Here is a 20,242-nt window from a genome sequence, read left to right as displayed (position 1 = left end):
TAAGTCCCATGTACTCATCCAGAAGTCTCTTAAAAGACCCTATCGAGTTTGCCTCCACCACCACTGTTTATTATGTCAGCACAATTGGCCAGAGAAATCTATTTCCCGATTTCAGAAAACTTCATAGCGTACAAGTTGCAAAAATCATTTTGGCATCTGTTTCAAGTTTTCTTTTGAGATCTAGCTCAGCACATACCAGCTGCCATGCCTTAACAGATAAATCTCTTAGCTATCATTTGACATCTATTGCACTCAAAACCAATCATTTAACAATGCAAACAAAGTGATTGACATCAATGTCATCAGCTGCTCTAAGCCAAAACGCTCAAACATTTGTGATTAGCAACATTACTTAAACATTTGAACAACAAGAATGATCATATAGTTCATTTTCCATAATTCTGAATTTGGATAGCTTCAAACACCATAAAACCAACTTCAGAAAAAGCAGACCCTGTTTTGATGAGGCACTTCAAGGTTTTTCTTTATAACCTATAAACTTGTGCAGCACCCAGCCTGATCTGCACCATGTGAACACCCTCTTCCCCCCACCCCCACAAAACCGCCCATTTTCAAGCATGTACTATATAGCGGAACAATATTTATGGACTAAATGTAAAACCAAATAAATTCAGATATTATTTAATAATTATTCCTTGCATTTTGCAATGTAGGTTGCTAGTGAAACGGTTTGACAAATAGGATACACAGCACAAAAGTAGGCTATGTAACGAACTGAGCAACAAACCAGTCATCAACGTCCAAGTCTCCATTTAGCTCTACTGCTTTGGTTAGCCAAGTTTCTAACACTTCCATTTTCCGTCCAATCTCTGTAACTTTCTTCAGTCCTCCAAGATCTCTATGCTTCGCTAATTCTGCCTTTTTGCACACCTCAGATTTTAATCCCTCCACTGCTGGCAGCTTTGCCTTCAATTGCTTAGGGCCTAAGTATTAGAATTTTTCCTAAGTTAAAAACTAGTTCTACAACAAAAACTTCATTGAAAATCACAGGTAACCATTCTTTCACACTTTTCAATTGCATAACATGATATAAATCAAAAATACAGTGTTGTAATGTCTGCCAGAGTTTCAATATTATAGCAATTTAACAGACCTGCAACTCTTTCATTTCTTTCTCCAATCGAAGTCTGTCCGCAGTTTCTGTCTCTAGAAGTTGAGATGCTGATTCACCAGTGTTTCTTTCATCTGTTAATTCTGATGTCAGGTCTCCCACCTGTTATTGAAATCAGAATAATTAAAACTTCTGCTTTTTGTGAAGGGCAGACTTCAAGCTGCCATTCCTTGCTGCAAGCAGCACCCATTGTGGGCAGAGAATGCTCAATCATGAGGACCATCCCACACCCCTGAAGCCACAGGCAGTCTAGCAGACCATACCTAATGGCCTGTCTATGTGGAATGGGCCTCCTTCGTCAGTGGTAGATGGTCACTTAGGAGCTTCAATTGACCTAGGGACAAGACGGCCTGATTTTATCATGGGATAGGGAAGGTCAGCAACGGGCTCGACGCTATGTGCCTTCCTCCCTAGTCTGCTCCCAGATGCAGGTGGTGGGATAGCGGCATCAAATTCCACACACACTTTATGCAATTAATGGAAATGGATTTAAAAAACTCCACTATATCTGTTAGACAAAAGTATGCTATATATGTCAGCAGTGATGTGATAGTGTTGTGCTGTTCAGTTTGCACACTGTACTTGGACCAAACTTCTTTCCTCAGAGGTGTGCAACAGCATTTTTACACAATGCTACAAAACAGTTGTTCTTAAGTCTCCCTATATTGTATCTAGAATTGCTGTATTTTATGTTGTGTACTGAATTCTCAATGTTTAAAATTATACTCTGCACCATATTTCTTACAGATTAGTATTTATTCTTGCAAAATAAAATTGTTTTATTCATCATTCTCCTACAGGCAAGGAAGAAATTCAACAATCCGTACTCAGTAGTGGAATCAACTGGATCCCAAACTAACTGACTGTTACTAATGTAAGCCCACATCACTCCTGAAGTTGACATCCCTTTCTGCTCACACCTGATGCACGTTTTCGCCTCATCAGAGCAAACTATACATTACATTTGCAATAATTATTAGCATATTACAATCACACAGCTATTCATTGACTAAATTACAGTTTGCACAAAATTACATTTTACCTTTCAATTTACATCTTGTAACATTGATTTGGATCACATGGTCAACTCATGTTAACTATATTTTCGTTTTAAACTGCAATTCTTCGAACATTAAATTAAATTAAAATGCAGCATTAGTATCTTGCACAAAAATACAAAGTCACTTGGAGCTGTTGATCTTAACTGAACTGGATTTCAATCAACTTTATGTCGATTATCACTTAAATATTTACTATACTGCTCAATTTCATTCATTTAAGTATAATAATGGCTCACCAATCTAAAATAGAGCCACAATATTTGGAGAAATGTATTATTTTAATTCCATATATCATTTGCTGTACAGCATCAAATAAACTATGTTGGCAATCCCAAAATAATGATTGTTACACAGGCTGCAATATCAGATGTACAAAGGTTTCTCAGTGATCTTACCCTGCTTTCCAAGCGATCACTGGTTAGCCGTAGCTCATTGCGTTCCTTCTCAACCCGTTCTATTTTACTGCGTAGCTGCTGAATCTCCTCCTAATACAGTGAGACATCATATTTCCAAGTTAGCTCTTATTTAATGAGTGACAAAATGAAATGCAATTTTAATCTCAACTTCCATTAGATTAAGATATTTTAATGGAAAATTAAGACAACTTTTGCTCAATGTATTAGGGTTGTTAAACAAGTTTGAAATTGCAGTAAATTTAAAATGTTTTTGATTTCGCATCTTCTCAAAATTCAACAGAACACAATTTCTTACAGAACAATTTATATTGTGGATAAACGTAATAAACGAAAATTTGATGCAAAACATGAATACAATTGACACTGTTCAAATAAATTTGTACGTTCAGTTTTTAAAAGACATCCAGAAGCATTCCCTTCTACACAAAAATATAGTTATAACGTCAAAATCCACATTGGCATAAATAAGTTCATTTTTATTGACCCATAATTTGTGGGGTCTTGACAGTGAACTGGCAGAATTCTGTATCATTTACCCCCTCCCGCCCCACAGTCTGACTGCAACTTTAGGATTTAGCACAAGCACAGATAAGTACGAAACTCCTAAAGTTACAGGTCCATCATTCAATGCTCCACCATGGGCTTTGCTGTAGCCACCACTCCCTACCCCTTTGCCCCTAGAGCGGGCAATGAGACAAATCAATTGATTTGGTGAAAACTTCCACTTTTCCACTCTAAAGTCACTGTTAGAAACCCTCATTAAAAGTCAAGTCTTGTTCAACGAGGTAGAACTGGGTTTTTAAATGGTAATCTGAGTAATAATGTTTGCTGAATAACGAATTCAGGCTTTAAAAAGTACCATTGTTAACTTTTTCCATTACGCATAAATATTAAACTTTTTAAACTAAATTCTTAAGTAGGTTTGTTCATGCTATTTCAGTTTCTATCTGGTGTATTTACCGATCTTTATTTTGAAAAACTGAATTGATTTTTTTGTTTTTTATTTCCTGATTTTGTTTATGGAAAGTGATTGACTGCTCGGACAGCTCAGTGACATAATTCCTATTGTAAGTATAACCTCGATACTATGAATTTTCATTAAGTGGTGCTACAAACAATTGCCCATCAACAGAGATAAAGTTCTCATCACTAAGATCGTAGGTTTCTGTGCAGCTTTCTTCAAAGTTGCTATAAATTATTGGCCAATAATGGTTTGTTCTTTAAAGACATAAATATATTGGCACAATGGTATGTCTCCAACATAAGCGGTGGCAGAGTTTGGTGATGAAATGCCAGTATGCATATCAAAAGTGGTGAAAACTGATGTGACAATCTGTATATGCAATCAAATAAAGTAACATGTATATTTGAAAATGTTGAGAGAAGAGGATTAGATGACATTAATGACAGACTTATTATACATCCCAATAATTGAAACTTGTAATCAAATTTCAGATGTTAGTTGAAAAATTTCTTTCTGCTGCTTTCTGCTTATGGGTACAAATCAATTTTAACAAATATGTTAAACAACTATATATATATTCCATATAATTCATTTGGAATGTATTGCTTGGAGAAAATAATGTCATACATGACATCTTAACACTAACTTCAAGAATTGCATTAAAGCCATAACTTTGGCCATTTCCCACTGCCCCAGTGAGTCTATCCAGTCAGAAGCTGAGTTACACAAGATTACAAGTTTAACCCATGATCTAAGCCATAGGACATAGAGATGGTACAATCTTAGACTGGTGGGAAGAGGTTGGGGAAGTGGGGAGAAAAATTAAACTGGCTAACTTCTCCATTCCTAAACAGCCTGTCAGGAACTAAAATAAAGTAAAGATTTAAGAATGGGATACAATAAAATTTAAGAAGTTTAGATAAAAGAGGTTGAAGAATGGAATGAAAGAGGAAGTGATAAAGAGTGCAGTTGGCTGAAGGAGTTTTAATATGCAAATTAGCTTAGTAGTAAGTATGATTCTTAGGTGAAGCGGGGCGCAATAAAAGCATAGACATTTAGATGTTAAAACTGCAGAATAGATGAGTTCAAAGTGGAGGCATGGGGATACAGTTCACATGTATGTGTGAAAAGCCTAGCTTCCAAAGCGAGTCATTTAAATGGAAGATCAAAAGGGAAATATGGACATCAGTAGCTGTGTAGACCAGTATTGGCAGGAGAGGTGGATAGGAGAAAGAAGAGCAGAAACTGGAAAAGCAGTTGTGATTAGAGCCATGCCCAGCTGGAAAGAGGAATTCGCCTGGAAATTAGAATTTTCCCAGAAAGCAGAATTCTAGGCCCACAGCAGCCGCTTTGAAAACCTCAGCCAAACTATGCTGAACTAAAAAAAAAATCAGTGACACATATCTAACATTTACCAATACTAAAATATTATATCAAATTAACAAAGAGTCTGAAATACTTACATCTTTGCCTCGTAATTGCTCTTCTGTTAACTGAACCTCAATTAGTGGGCGAACCGTAGTGAATAGTTTCCACCATGGCCAGTTCTTGACTCTTTTGTTCTTTTGAATGTTTTTCTGGATGCAGCGGATAGCTAATTCTTGAATCTGAAAGAGAATGTATCAAATTAGCTTTAATAAAATGATTCCCATCATATCAGTTGAATTATAACATTTCCAAGATGATCCTTTCTGCAATTACAATACAAATTGGATGAATTGTAGTGCACTATTCTATGTAAAACAGGGTTTTAGCAAGCGGGGAATTCTATGTTAAAGCTGTGCCATGGTGCCATTCAAGAGTTGAGTCTGGCTGCAACTGATAAGTTCAAATGTTTAATTTCTACTTTTGGAAAAGGACCAGAATAATGACTTGGGCTTGATGGCACAATTTCAAAATTTGCTAATGACGCAAAACTTGAAAACAAGGAACTTACTAAGACAGTTCATGGACATAAACTGGAGGAATACATGCATGTGACAGATGAAATTTAACAAAAGAAGTGAGGTAGGAAGCATGAGGAGATTCAAAACAAGCCAAGTGAAAACAAATCAGTCATTACAGAACAAGGAGACATGCCAACTCTCTAGACAAGTTTCTCCCATCAGCCCAGCTCTGTACCCATAGCCTTGAAAGTTTATTTCTCTTGAGTGCCGATCGCTTCCTTTAGAAAGCATTAATCATTTCTTCCACCACCCCCGAATTAGTGAATTCCACGTCATTATCACTCACTGCATAAAGATGTTCTTCCTCACATTCCCCGATGCATCTTTTACCCCAAAGCTTAAATCTGTTTCCCCCAAGTCTTTGTACCATCAGCTCAAGGGGAAGTTTTTTTTGTCCACCATATTTAAGCATGGCATAATCATGTGCACCTCAATCAGATCTCTCCTCAATCTCCTTTGCTCCAAAAGAGCAATCCCAGTTTCTCCAACCTAACATTTGTCTGACAACAAAAGTAACATTTTTAAAAGCCTGAAACAGTAGAAATCTGCCTAGCTGGCATTTCCAGGGGCATGTAAGCCTCTAGTGATCAGGGCATCCAAAAGTATGAGAGCATCTAAAGATGTTCAGGTGTGAATTGCTCTAGCTGTCGAAACAGATTACTTAGATGACTGCTATAGAAATGTTAAGTTCGACAAGCATATACAGTTTACCTAAATGACTGGGTGACTCAGGGCTATAGAAATGCTAAGTTCCACTAAAAGAAAGAACTTGAGATATGTAGACAGCCAACTTTTGAGTTTGAAATAACAAAAGGGAAAACAATATAACTATTACCCCCCTCAAATAGACAGGCCAGTCCACACCTCACGGCCAGAGGCCAGTCCACACACTTGAGCTCTGACGAAAGGTCATCCAGACTTGAAACGTTTGCTCTATTCTCTCTCTCTATTCTCTGAGATGCTGTCAGGTCTGCTGAGATTTTCCAGCATTTTCTGTTTTTGTGCCAGTTCATGCCTCACAGCCAGAGGCCAATTCACACATTACAACCAGAAGGCTAGGACCTATTTCACAGCCAAGGGGATCCTTTAACATCTTTTACTTCTTTTCCTAGAGATGCTATAACGTTGCATTTAAGTCTTAAAGTCAAGGTATTGCAGGAAACCTTCGTAGTTTAAATATCTTTGGTGAATCAGGGAAGGACAGTTTCCAAACTTGGTCATCATCCCTGTGTTGTAGGGTAACTATAAGCTGGATTTCACTGTGTTATTTAATTTAGATGTTGTTTGGGAGAGAAAATGTTTGGTGAGCTCAGGGATTGCAGATATATTTTGCAGCAAGAGGTAATTTCTACATAAGTTGTGTGCTTTTTGTCATTTATGTACTTAAATGTCTTAAGAGTAATGTAGACATTTTTGTTGTGTATTTTTAAGTTAATAATGTTCTTTAATAATTGTTTATATGATGAGTGGACTGGTTCCTCACCGGGTTTTATGCAACTCCTCACAATATTCTAAAACAAAAGCTATATACCACCACAACCAATATTTCAAGTTGGAACACCCTCAGAGTACCATCAGGATGATTCATGTCATTATATAAAAGCGGTTTAGATTTGGAATACACTGCCTGGTAGAGTGGACACAGATTCAATAATAGCCTTCAAAAGAAAATTGGAGAAGCACTGAAGGAGAAAATATTGGTACAGTGGTTAGCACTGCTGCCTCTCAGCGCCAGAGACCGGCTTGGGTCACTGTCTGTGCAGAGTCTGCATATTCTTTCCTTGTCTGCGTGGGTTTCCTCTGAGTGCTCTGGCTTCCTCCCACAGTCTGAAAGAAGTGCTGGTTAGGTGCATTGGCCATGCTGAATTCTCCCTCAGTTTGATTTGATTTGATTTATTATTGTCACATGTATTAACATAGTGAGAAGTATTGTTTCTTGCGCGCTATACAGACAAAACATACCGTTCATAGAGAAGGAAACGAGAAAGTGCAGAATGTACTATTACAGTCATAGCTAGGGTGTAGAGAAAGATCAACTTAATACAAGGTAAGTCCATTCAAAAGTCTGACAGCAGCAGGGAAGAAGCTGTTCTTGAGTCGGTTGGTACGTGACCTCAGACTTTTGTGTCTTTTTCCCGAAGGAAGAAGGTGGAAGAGAGAATGTCCGGGGTGTGTGGGGTCCTTAATTATGCTGGCTGCTTTGCTGAGGCAGCAGGAATTGTAGATAGAGTCAATGGATGGGAGGCTGGTTTGCGTGATGGATTGAGCTACATTCACAACCTTTTGTAGTTCCTTGCAGTCTTGGGCAGAGCAGGAGCCATACCAAGTTGTGATGCAACCAGAAAAAATGCTTTCTATGATGCATCTGTAAAAGATGAGAGTTGTAGCTGACATGCCAAATTTCTTTAGTCTTCTGAGAAAGTAGAGGCTTTGATGGGCTTTCTTAACTATAGTGTCGGCATGGGGGGGACCAGGACAGGTTGTTGGTGATCTGGACATCGAAAAGCTTGAAGCTCTCGACCCTTTCTACTTCGTCCCGTTGACAAAGGAGTCAACAATCTTCTTCGTTTTGTTGACATTGAGGGAGAGATTATTGTTGCCGCACCAGTTCACCAGATTCTCTATCTCGTTCCTGTACTGTCTCATCATTGTTTGAGATCCGACCCACTACGGTGGTGTCGTCAGCAAACTTGAAAATTGAATTGGAGGGGAATTTGGCCGTACAGTCATAGGTCTATAAAGGAGTATAGTAGGAGGCTGAGAACACAGTCTTGTGGGGCACCGGTGTTGGGGATGTTCGTGGAGGAGGTGTTATCTATCCTTACTGATTATGGTCTGTTGGTTAGGAATTTCAGGATCCAGTCGCAGAGGGAGGTGGCGAGGCCCAGGCCACGGAATTTGGAGATGAGCTTCATGGGAATAATAGTGTTGAAGGCTGAGCTGTAGTCAATAAATAGGAGTACCCGAAGTATACCCAAACAGGCGCAGGAGTGTGGCGACTAGGGGACTTTCAAAGTAACTTCATTGCAGTGTGAATGTAAGTCTACTTGTGACACCAGTAAATAGACTTCAAAATAATTGCAGGAATATGGGGAAATGTGAGGGATGCAAGGCTAACTGGATTGCTCTTCATAATGGCCTGCGCAGACTTAATAAGCCAAACAGCCTTGTTAAACAGTGGAAAAATTAATACGAATATGATTGTGTTTAGAATGAGCTCTGCATTTAATTTATGAAGCTTTTGCAGACATTGTACCTTTCTCTTCTTGAAATACTGTCTTGCAAGGTATCCTCTGCAAGCTGCCTGGAAAAGTGTGATATTCCTTCTGGTCTGTTCATCCCTTTGTTCTTCCAATTTAACCAGAGTTCCTGCTCGGAAAAACACCTAAGACCAACATGATTTTAAAAAATTAGATAACATTACATCCAATACATGATCCCAAGACTTTTATTCGTTTACTAACGGATAGGATTAGAATTATAATGCTCGCCTGGTTGAATGTCAATTCAATACAGGTGTAACACAACTAATCGTTAAATCTTTTTAGCCAACAGCAAAAGTTTGCAATTCTAGTTGTAGCTATCTGCAGTCCTGACATTCAAACAAGATTTGATATTCTATACTTTCAAATTACAAGTGACTTAACTCGTATACAACATCATTCAAGCTAAAATGTAAAATTGTTGTATTCAAAAGATTCATAAATGCAATATCTCAGTCGTTCGCTTTAGTACAAGGCATTTATAACAAACATCAGAAAAAAAATCCAATGTCCCTTTTAATTATTATACTACTAAATGAATAATACTCCAGCTCAAGCAAAATTGCTCTGCTTTCTAATAGTAAACATCTGGGCACCAGTCTTTCATTTAGCTTAATAATCAATGGAAACCAACATGCCCTGCAAGAATTGTTAAGTATCTATCTGCTTATTGATCAATTATCTTAATTGCACTTTTAAAAGGTGTTAATTCCAATTTATCTGCTTGAAACCAAATGCAAGACAATAATTATTTTTGCAAAACACAAATCAGATTTAATTCAGGCTCACATCTAAAGATGTTCAAATTCAACATGATTCTCAAGAATCACTCAATGGAGTCAATTTAAGTTAAATCTCCTGAACGTGCCTAAATTATGAAAAGATTACTTAGGACTGCTTAACTGGCCAACTCTGAATATAATGAAACCAATTTGGGATGAACAGATTCCACCAACTACAGTAAATAAAGAATAAATGTATTAGTTGTGAAACTATTTTATCTATGTAAACCTTTAAATGTGTGTTTTTTTTAATGAACAAATAGAATATTTTCTTCAACTGTCAAGCACTTCCCCAATACCTCTATACCTCACCATAAGTAATGAAATGCATAAATTATGTAGTTAAAACGTACCTATTTATTCGATTTCTGAAAGATTACTCCGCCATAAAGAGTTGGCCAAAATTATTGATACCTATCCTCATTGTGAGCACAATTACAAAAGATCCAAGAATTGACACTGAACGCTTGAGGAGGTCTTTGATCCACTCTTCAACACGAGAAACATTCGTGTCCAATGCTCGAGAAGGCACAAAATTACAGTAGCACCATTCTTTGCAGGTCCAATGACCAAGAAGGTGCACAACTGGCAAGATTCTGTACACGTCCATGGAGAGTTCGAGAAGGCCTTTGATACTTTTTAAAAGTCACCAGACTTCTAAATAGTAATGTTCAGAGAGACTTGGATGTACTTATACAAGGAAAACAGAACGTTAGCATGCAGGTGCAGCAAACAATTAGGAAGGCAAATAACATCTTCGCTTTTATTGCAAGGGGATTAGGGTATAAAAATAAGGAAACAAGACTTTGACAAGACTACACCTGAAATATAGTTCTGGTTGAAGGAAGGGTATACTTGCACTGGAGATGGTTGTGAAGGTTCATTAGATTTGTACCTGGGATGAAAGGGTTGTCCCATGATGAGAGGCTGAACAAATTGAGCCAGTGCTCTCTGAAGTTTATGAAAATCAGAGGCGTTCTTATTGAAACAAACAACATTTTGAAAATACTTGACAGGGTAGACACCGAAAGATTGTTCTCCTTGGCTGAGGAATCTAGAGTACAGTTACAGAATAAGGGATCATTTAAGACTGATATGAGAATTTTTGTAATCAAAGGGCTGTGGATACTCCATCGCTGAGTACATTTAAGGCCAACATAGGCAGAATTTGGGTCTGGAATATGGGAAGCAGGCAAGGAAATAGAATTGAAGCAGATCAGTCATAATCATACTGAATGGTGCAAAAAGCTCAAAGAACAATCTGGTCCATGCTTGCTCTGATTTCTTATGTTTTTATACAGATCAAATGCAGATAAATGGAGTTGAAACATAAATCAACTATTTAACAAAATAATAGAACAGGCTCAAGGGGGCCAAATAGCCTTCTCATGTTGTGTTGCTATCCAAAGTTATAACGCAATTAAAAATACTATCCACAATAGGCTTAGTTGCATTTGAGAAAAGAAACATGCCTTACCGCAACACTTATTATTAAGTAGATGGACTTTTAAAAAAAATGTTCTTTAACTAGTTTACCTGGTATAACTGATCTTTCTCACCTATGTCATTCTGAAATTGTGTCTAACCATCTGAACAACATACAATATTGTACCATGCCTTTACTAGGTACTGTCTGGTATTGTAATCTCCAAGACTATTAAAGTTATGCAATTTATGCAACAAAATAAAACTTGTGGCTTGTTAAAAGTAACTAAAGAACATCAAACAGTTCAATCATTCGGTTTCAAAAGATTTCAGACTACATTAAGATTCAAAGACAACAGAATACAGCAACAAAATTTGAAGAAACATTACCATCATGCCATCATTTCTACACCTATTAGAATTACTGGATAGAAGAATCTACCACCTGTAACAAAATCCAATTAACATGCTCTCCTGTCTGCATCATTATAATACGCAGTGCTCAATAACATTCCATGGCTTTATACAGCGTTGTTGTCTTTCCTCCTTAAATACTTATGCATTTATAATTAGATGAGTGGGATTGCTAGTAAAATAGCATTATTGTTATCAGCAAGTTTTAAAATGTCAAAAATCATAGCAGACTAAAACATAAAGAATGTGAATGTTTTCCAAGCGAAGTGCAACATTTTAAGCCCAACTGCAAACATTACTCTTAAAAAGAAAGAACCATCTTCCATGGCTAGATACATGAATTTGACAGTAAAATACTGGCTGTTTAGTTAACCCACCACAAAGGTACCGAGGTTTTTTTAGAACAAATGTTTGATCATAAATAAGGAGGATTTATGTTACATTCATACTGGCCTATAAAGCATGTACTACGGCTAGGTTTGATAACTTAGTCTCTGAGACTGTTATTTACCAGACACAGGCAGAAATTGTAGGTTTTTGGGTAATCAAGACATGGTTCAGAATATAATTAACCTCCTCAAAATAGTTAGCAGTAATTGGTACAATTTGCATTAAACTCATTTGAATATTTCACAACAGGAATCAATAATTTATTGCAACAAAGCTGCTAATTTAAATGACTTCAAATGATATTAAAAATTCTTCGGCCATAAGTCAATAAGACTATATCACCTTTTACATCCCATATCTTGGTGTTCTATTATAGTATTTATTTTGATTGAGCATAATGGTTTTTGGTGGCAGTGTTTATAAGAAAAATAATCTATAACTGGAAAATACAATAAACTTGGAAAATATCTGGGTGTAATACAAAGTGCAGCATTACTAAACCTGATATACTGAGGTGGATTTCTATTCCAGCCAGCAAAATGTGACCTCCAGTCACCAGATAGTTAGTGGGTGGCTCTGCCCATTTTGAGGAGTGTGCCTCACAGACATAGGGTTGGTGGGCCATGGATGGAAAACAAACAATCCAAGATAACCCACTGGTTTTGGGCCACTGCAATATCAACCAGTCTAGCCGGCCTGCAGACCAAAAGATAGGTGGGTCTGAGAGAAGCCCAGTGTTGCAATGGCCCAGTTGTTTTTTTTTGGAGAATGGGAGAACATTTAAATATATTAACATCTGCTGGTCTCCTCTTTAGCAGGACTATCAGCTGTTGCTGGGTGGAGATGTGCACAGTTTTGTTCAGCCTAAATACAGCCCTAAAATGGTAATCAGTGTTCTACATGCATTATATGACCCCATTGGAATATTAAAACTGACTCAGATGGATGCCTCAGCCAGCCAGTAGTAGGGCCTAACGAAAAGAAGGACGACTAAAAGGTCAGCAAGGATGAGGCAGTGAACTCATTCCCCACTATTTTTGAGCAGTATCACTCATTTCGACTTCAATATCTCCTATATCGTCTGAAATTCTCCCGTCCCGCCCGCCATGGGAATTGTAGCAGGCAGGAGGCGGACGATGCTAATGTCCATTGATCTTGGGAGGGATTCTCCGGGTTTTGACGCGAGCGGGGATGGAAAAACCCGCCCTTTATGTCTAGAATTTGATCAAACATGTTACAAAGTTCCAGTAATTGTATTATAATAAATTATGAGCTTCATGATCAAAACCCTAGTCATATATTTCTGGTCAGAAGTATTTAATAGTTATAATACGTCAAAAAATGTACTTGTATACCTTATTGGATAAATATGTTACAAAAATAGAGTTGATCTCTCTTTGGAGCCTTGAGCCCTTCGTTACTGAGTCTTGTGCTAGTGTAATAATCCACTTAAGCTCCATTTTAATTCAAAACATGATTTAAAACCCTCTTTTGCTACACATTATCTGTACATGGAAGTAATGACTCCCAGAGAGCTGGTTCGCATGAAAATGTCAAATAGCTTTCTTATTCCAAATTATGCAACACTATTTAACAAATCATCAGCAGAATGCAAATCCATGAAGTGTAAGAAAAAAGGAGCACTTGTATTCTCAGAGGATGCAAGAGTTTTATAATGTTAGATTACTTTTTAAGAGCATCATTGGTTATGTAGGCAAATACAGCAACCAATTTCTTTTACAAGTCCCACAAACAGGAAACGGGCGAATGAAGGAATGTATTTGTCAAATATTTCAGTTTGGTATACAAAGCTTGTTAGTCATAAGATGATGAGGGCAGAACAATTTTCATCCTATTTCTTGCTTCATGGAATTTGCAGTATTGTGCTAATAACTAAACACATACATAATACATATACGTGCACATAGACAATTAAATTGTGTTGCAAGCAAAATAATGCAGTAAAAATCTGCAATATTTCAAATAATACTTTATCATGAATACTATAACCATGTTTTTAAATATGCTCACATTAAAAGTATTCATGCTACAATATACAAAGTACAGTAAATATCCGAAAGCTTGTGTGGCTTTTACTACCAAATAAACCTGTTGGACTTTAACCTGGTGTTGTTAAACTTCTTACAATATATTACATCATCTCAGTGCTTCAAGAAACTGATAAATTAACTTTTACATGTTCTAAACACCCACATTATAATTTTGAACAATGCTGATTAATGTTGAGTTACCATATTATCTGCATAACAAAGTGATAACCACAACTGTACAATTTTTCAACATTTTAAAGTGCATTACTGCAATTTCAAAGGTTAGCATCTGTTAGTATTATTCTAAATGTGCCCAGAAAAGTCTCGTGAGTAACAGCTAAAAAGTAATAGTGATATGAACTTCTGTAAAATAATTCCTTTTATAGCTTGCATTTCAATTCTATCAATATATGTTTTTAAAATTGTGACCCGGTCATTCCATTTTAGAAAAATTGAAGTACAAAAGTTATTTTTTTAAAATCCAGTTAATACAATTTTATATTGATGTGTTTACAAATACTTTCAGGGAAACTGATATACAGAAATCATAGAAACCCTACAGTGCAGAAGGAGGCCATTCGGCCCATCGAGTCTGCACCGACCACAATCCCACTCAGGCCCTACCCCCATATCCCTACATATTTACCCCTTAATCCCTCTAACCTACACATCTCAGGACACTAAGGGGCAATTTTAGCATGGCCAATCAACCTAACCCGCACATCTTTGGAAATATTGAAAAGATTTCTGACCACTGAAATTGCAGGCTCTAAATATTTTCACAACAGCAAAATTAGTTTTGTGACTTGTATTACATCCAATTCATGCTTGTAATTAAACTATCATGAACATACAATTAGTAGCTTCAACATCTGAATCTGTGGAAGAAAGTTCAGTTCTGGAGATAATATAACAAATTTAGAGAGGGGTACGACTGGTGGTTCTAATGCTCATGTCCGTAACAAATTTCTTGATCAACAAAATAAACTTTGAACAGGCTTTTAAAAAAGTTTTGTTGAGATTACATACATGCAGAAACAAAATTAATACTAAAACAACTGAAATGCCTCAAGATAGATTTATTTTTGGGAAAAAAAAGGAACATGATTTGCATTTTTTTCCACAGAGGTGCTATTTGAATTGTACTGGTCATAAATTAGCACAGAACTTTTGTGCAGTTCTCTGACCATAGTATCAAGGAAATCGAAGGGCAGAAGCTACAATTGCATGAAAAGGACTCCTTTAACGATTATCAATGTTATTTGCAAATCACACCAAGAGGATGATCTTTAAAATAAAATGTAATCCTGCCTGGAGAAGGTATTTAAAGGCAGGCAGGCTTTACAAGGCCACAAATGAATAAACTTGAAAATCACAGAATACTATTTAGTGCTGAAAGGATTTTCTAAGTATTTGGATTTGGGGGCGCCGAAAACAATTTAGAATACAATTAATGTCGGAAACAAGAAACAAAAAGCACAATAAAATTGACAGATTTTTAAAATACCAAAATTGTCTCGAGCAAAGAATTATTTTGTGATATGATTCTCCCACCCCCATTGGTTAGGTTTCTCTTTTTAGTTGCATGGAGAATAAGTCTATGACCACGAAGCAAATACAAGGTTCAACAAGTTTACTATTAATTTCCTCCCTGAAAAAAAAGCACATGCATAACTGCATAAAAAAGAATGCTACAATGCCAACTATACATACAATAGCACTTTTAAAGACAGGAATGCTTAAGATATTGCTGTCTTAAGCATGATCAAGGGTTTATTGCCAGCAACCATTTAGGTTTAAATTCAATAATCAAAATCAGGCTTGAAACATTGCTTCCATCATAAAATCTGATCATAGCTTAACATAGATTGATATTAGACTTGGTGTCTTAAGCTAAAGATTTCGTACTGTAATACATTTAAGAATTCGTGCGCCTTGAAATGAGCAATCACCAAAATGAAATTCGAGCAATTCCAGTTATTCAAAGCTATGGTTTCAATGCCTTAAAAAGAAAAAATGGATCGGACCAACTGGCTCCTATTGAAAAGGTAGAATTCAAAGTTCGAAGGTAGAGAATCTTTAACTGGGAAAATATCTACACCAAATTGAGGGGGAAAGTTCAAAATGTTTCAAGGAAACAACAAAAAAGCCAACTAGTGGAATCAGAGGATACAGTAGCTGGGCTTGTGAAGAGAGTGGAAAAAGTGCTGCTATTGCAGTCCATGTAAGAATTCACAACATTAGAAATAGTAACAAGCACAAAGGAAGCAAAAAGACAATCAAATAATGAATGGAATGACTTACACAAAGGAAACTGCTGTAATTGACTGAAATGGAATGGTACGTAACTAATTCAGTTTTTACAGAGAAAGACAAAAATATGATTATTGCTATGCTTATGGAAGATTGAGGATACTGGAGGTAAATATTCAAAAGAAATTGTACTGAACTTGACTACATGGAAGTCATCAGGTCCAGAGGCTATGCATTCCAGAATATTAAGACATGCTCGAGAGGTCATATCGGTATAGTTTCCAAAAATATTGTTGCAATGGACTAGAGGATAACATTACGTCCCTCCATTACATCCATAATATGGGATGAAATTGGTGAACACTTGAAAAGGCATGGATAAATTAGGAGCTATCAATATAAATTTATAAAATGCAGATTGTACTTAACTAATTAAATTGAATATTTTGACAAAATCAGTGTATAACAGAAATAGTGGATGTTATATGTAGCTTTTACTCGTGGCAGAAGAGATGGTGGGTAGCCTACTTACTCTTAAGTCAATTGAGGCCATTAAGTGCCAAACAATGGCAGCTTAAAGAGCATCTTCCCACCACCACTGTACCAGCTGCATGAATTTACATTGATATAACAAGCTAAGAAAGAATGTATAGGATTTCACATGGATGCCCTGGAAGCCACAAACCTATCTTGTGGTTCAATTAGTTGCCTGAAACTGTGGCTTCTGCCCCTTGGAGGCAGAACGTCCTGCCTCCAGGAGCTGCTGGCCAATCAAAATGCTGAACCAGGAGCAGGGATCACTGCCAGAATTGCAGTATCCCCAGAGCCAGCCTGGAATTCAGGTAACCAGGACTGGGGATCACTGGGCCAATCCATAGGCCCTGGAAAGGGACAGGGCAGCGAGAGCAGGGGAGGAGGGATGAAAATGTGTTTCGTTGGCGGCATCATGCAGAAGGTGGCGTCAACACTAAAGGATGATAATTTAAATATGGAGGCTGATAGTATGGAAAAGACGACAAGGGGAAGCCTACAGCAATTATGCGAGGGAGGGCACCACTGCAGTCATGAATGTACCAGAAAAAGAGCTGGTGGAGAGGGCCTAAGAAGGACTAGAACTAGGAACGTATCTCTAATTTGACTTTATCATGCGATTATTCTGTAGTATTAACCAAGACTTTTCATTATGCCAACTTCAAAGTCATTTAACCTGTATCAACTTTTTTTTTAAATGGAGCTGGATTCTTAAGAAGAGCAAAACTACTAAAATAATTTAGCAATTTAGAACTGTACTAAAACCTAATCTGATAAATTAACTTCAAATATTTATATAGCAAAACCATCCAATACTACTTGTCAGATACAAAATGAAACAAAAATAAAGGTTTAGCTATAATCAAAATTGATGCATTAGCTGTACACAAATGCAGATTTTTAATACTTGGCACACTTGCCTTCATTGGTCAGGGCATTGAGTATAGAAGTTGGGATGTTATGTTACAACTGTACAAGACATTGGTAAAAGCCACATTTGGAGTACTGCGTGCGTACAATTCTGGTCGCCCTGCTAGAAGATGTTATAAAACTGGAAAGGGTGCAAAAAGGATTTACAAGGCTGTTACCAGGACTGGAAGGTTTGAATTATAAGGAGAGACTGGAACTTCTTTCCCTGGAGCATAGGAGGATGAGGGGTGACCTTATAGAGATTTATAAAATCATGAGGCGCATAGATAAGGTGAATAGCCAAGGTCTTTTCCCCAAGGTAGGGGAGTCCAAAACTAGACGGCATAGGTTTAAGGTGAGAAGAGAAAGATTTTTAAGTTTAAGTTTATGTATTAGTATCACGAGTAGGCTTACGTTAACACTGCAATGAAGTTACTGTGAAAATCCCCTAGTCGCCACACTCCAGCACCTGTTTGGGTACATTGAGGGAGAATTTAGCTTGGCTGACGCACCGAACCATCACGTCTTTCAGACTGTGGAAGGAAACCGGAACACCCGGAGGGAACTCAAGCAGACACAGGGAGAACGTGCAGACTCCGCTCAGACAGTGGCCCAAGCCAAGAATCGAATCTGGGTACCTGGCGCTGTGGGGCAGCAGTGCTAGCCACTGTGCCACCGTGCGAGATTTAAAAGGGACCTGAGGGGCAACCTTTTCATACAGAGAGTGGTGCGTATATGGAATGAGCTACCGGAGGTACAATTACAACATTTACAATACATTTGGACAGGTACGTAGATGGTAAAGGTTCAGAGGGATATGGGTCAAACACATACAAATGGGACTAGCTCAGTTTAGGAAACCTGGTCGGCATGGATGAGTTGAGCCAAAGGGCCTGTTTCTGTGCTGTATATCTCTATGTCTCTGAGACACTTTGGTGTCCATCAACTCAAATTAGTGAAGAGAAAAGTTCCAAATGCTGGAAATTGTCTTTTTTTTAAAAGCGAATCAGTGCCATCTAAAGAGACAAGAAAAAGGATATTAAGGTTCCAAAAAGGATGTCTCAAAGATCGTTACTGCCTTTCTGGGCACCACTGCGTATTTCTAATCTTTTCTATTGTTATTTCAACTTTTAGAAGTATCCAGTTATACCACTGGTTTTGACGTATTGACCTTGTTAACCAGCAAGACAAGGGTTATGAAGTGACCTTGGCTCTTTGTTCCTGTGAGTAATGGTAATATAAACATTTGTGGCTATTTACCCTGCTTATCAGCCCAAACTATTCATTTTTGAAATATAAATTTACCCGACTAAGGCCGATGTGGTAACTGCTCTTCTCTAAATCCAGTGACTCCAGAAGTTCTTCAACTGCCTAGAAGTGAAAAAGAAACACACATTGTGAATATCAAATTACTTTTGTTTAAAAAAAAACAAATGCACCTTTCTTATATAGTGTATATTCTCTATAAGGTTAGAATTTCCAGGTCAGAATTTTACTCTAAGGATACAATGAATAATATCTGGAATTAAGAATGACCATGAAACCATTGTTGATTGTTGGAAAACCCATCTGGTTCACTAATGCCCTTTAGGGAAGGAAATCTGCAGTCCGTACCCACTCTGGCCTACATGTGATTCCAGAGCCACAGCAATGTGGCTAACTCGCAACTGCCCTTGGGCAACTAAGGATGGGCAATAAATGCTGGCCAGCCAGCGACGTCCCATGAATGAATTTAAAAAATTGAATTGTTCAGAAAATATTCTCAGCTATTCAAGCAATTTTGCCTGTTGGTGCTCAAGTCATACACCATTGTGACCAAAAGTGTGGTTGCAGAGTCCTCCAACAGGTTGACTTTGGAGTTGCATGGAGTACAGATTACTCTGCCCCTGATTCTCTACCTGCATTCTCACTTCTGCAGAACCAGCCATAAATATGGCTAGTAGCCGGTGTTGTCCCTTCTGTTATTGAATTAAATAAGTTTTGACAGGATGAGAATTAATTAACTGCAAACTATAATTTGATTCCTATCCTAAAATATACTTCAAAAACTAGCAATTTAGAACAATGTTAGCAAGTCTATCATTCTCTTTGGATACAGAGTGCACTGTAACATTTATATTTTAGATTTCTATTTTTAAAGTTTCATCTAATTTTATTACCTACATTTCTGCATAACACACTCAAGTACACAATAGTAAGAATCAATACATCAAAACTTGTTTCAGTGAGAAAAACTACAGTACTGCGTGATAATTACTTGAAGTAGTCCATGCATGAACATATTTCAACCTAAAATAGTAGACAACTCCCCATTACTTATAAACATGAACAGTTAAACTTGAGCTTACTGTTGAAACATTTCAACTCTAATGTCTCCAAGTGAAAAAGACAAATGAAGTAGCTCGAATCAAATAGAATGCCTGAAACTCCTGTGTGCAACACTTGTTTGCCTCTCATAAGCTGTTTGTGATGATTTTCAGATGCTTATACTTTTAAACTGAGGGTCCAAATACTGCATACTAAGAGATTTTTGTGTTCATTCGTTGCCACAGTGATGAGTTCACTATACAACATACACTGCCTTATATGGAGACTACACAAAAGGTATCATTTTTCACGAGTACTGTGTGCCTGCAGTTTCAAAAACAAACAATCTTCCAGTTAACATTTCAATAAATACTGCACCATATGAATGAGGCGTTGGT

The 20,242-nt window shown here is 37.3% G+C and overlaps 1 protein-coding gene across 26 annotated transcripts in view; it reads right to left on the bottom strand.

Annotated features, from left to right (window-relative positions):
• myo18ab (myosin XVIIIA b) overlaps window positions 1-20,242 on the bottom strand; it is a 250,293-nt gene that overhangs the window by 63,055 nt on the left and 166,996 nt on the right. For all 26 annotated transcript variants that reach the window (XM_078224889.1, XM_078224897.1, XM_078224898.1 and 23 more), the window contains 5 exons: window positions 18,843-18,908; window positions 8,776-8,904; window positions 5,037-5,180; window positions 2,589-2,678; window positions 1,115-1,234 (listed from right to left, as the gene is read on the bottom strand). In XM_078224889.1, coding sequence (XP_078081015.1) covers window positions 1,115-1,234; window positions 2,589-2,678; window positions 5,037-5,180; window positions 8,776-8,904; window positions 18,843-18,908 — 549 coding nt within the window. The remainder of the gene's footprint in view (window positions 1-1,114; window positions 1,235-2,588; window positions 2,679-5,036; window positions 5,181-8,775; window positions 8,905-18,842; window positions 18,909-20,242) is intronic.

Source organism: Mustelus asterias, chromosome 12 (genome assembly GCF_964213995.1).
Source record: "Mustelus asterias chromosome 12, sMusAst1.hap1.1, whole genome shotgun sequence".
Taxonomy (NCBI): domain Eukaryota; kingdom Metazoa; phylum Chordata; class Chondrichthyes; order Carcharhiniformes; family Triakidae; genus Mustelus; species Mustelus asterias.
Note: the sequence above shows the minus strand (reverse complement) of the source record. Positions and strands in the feature narration are given on the sequence as shown.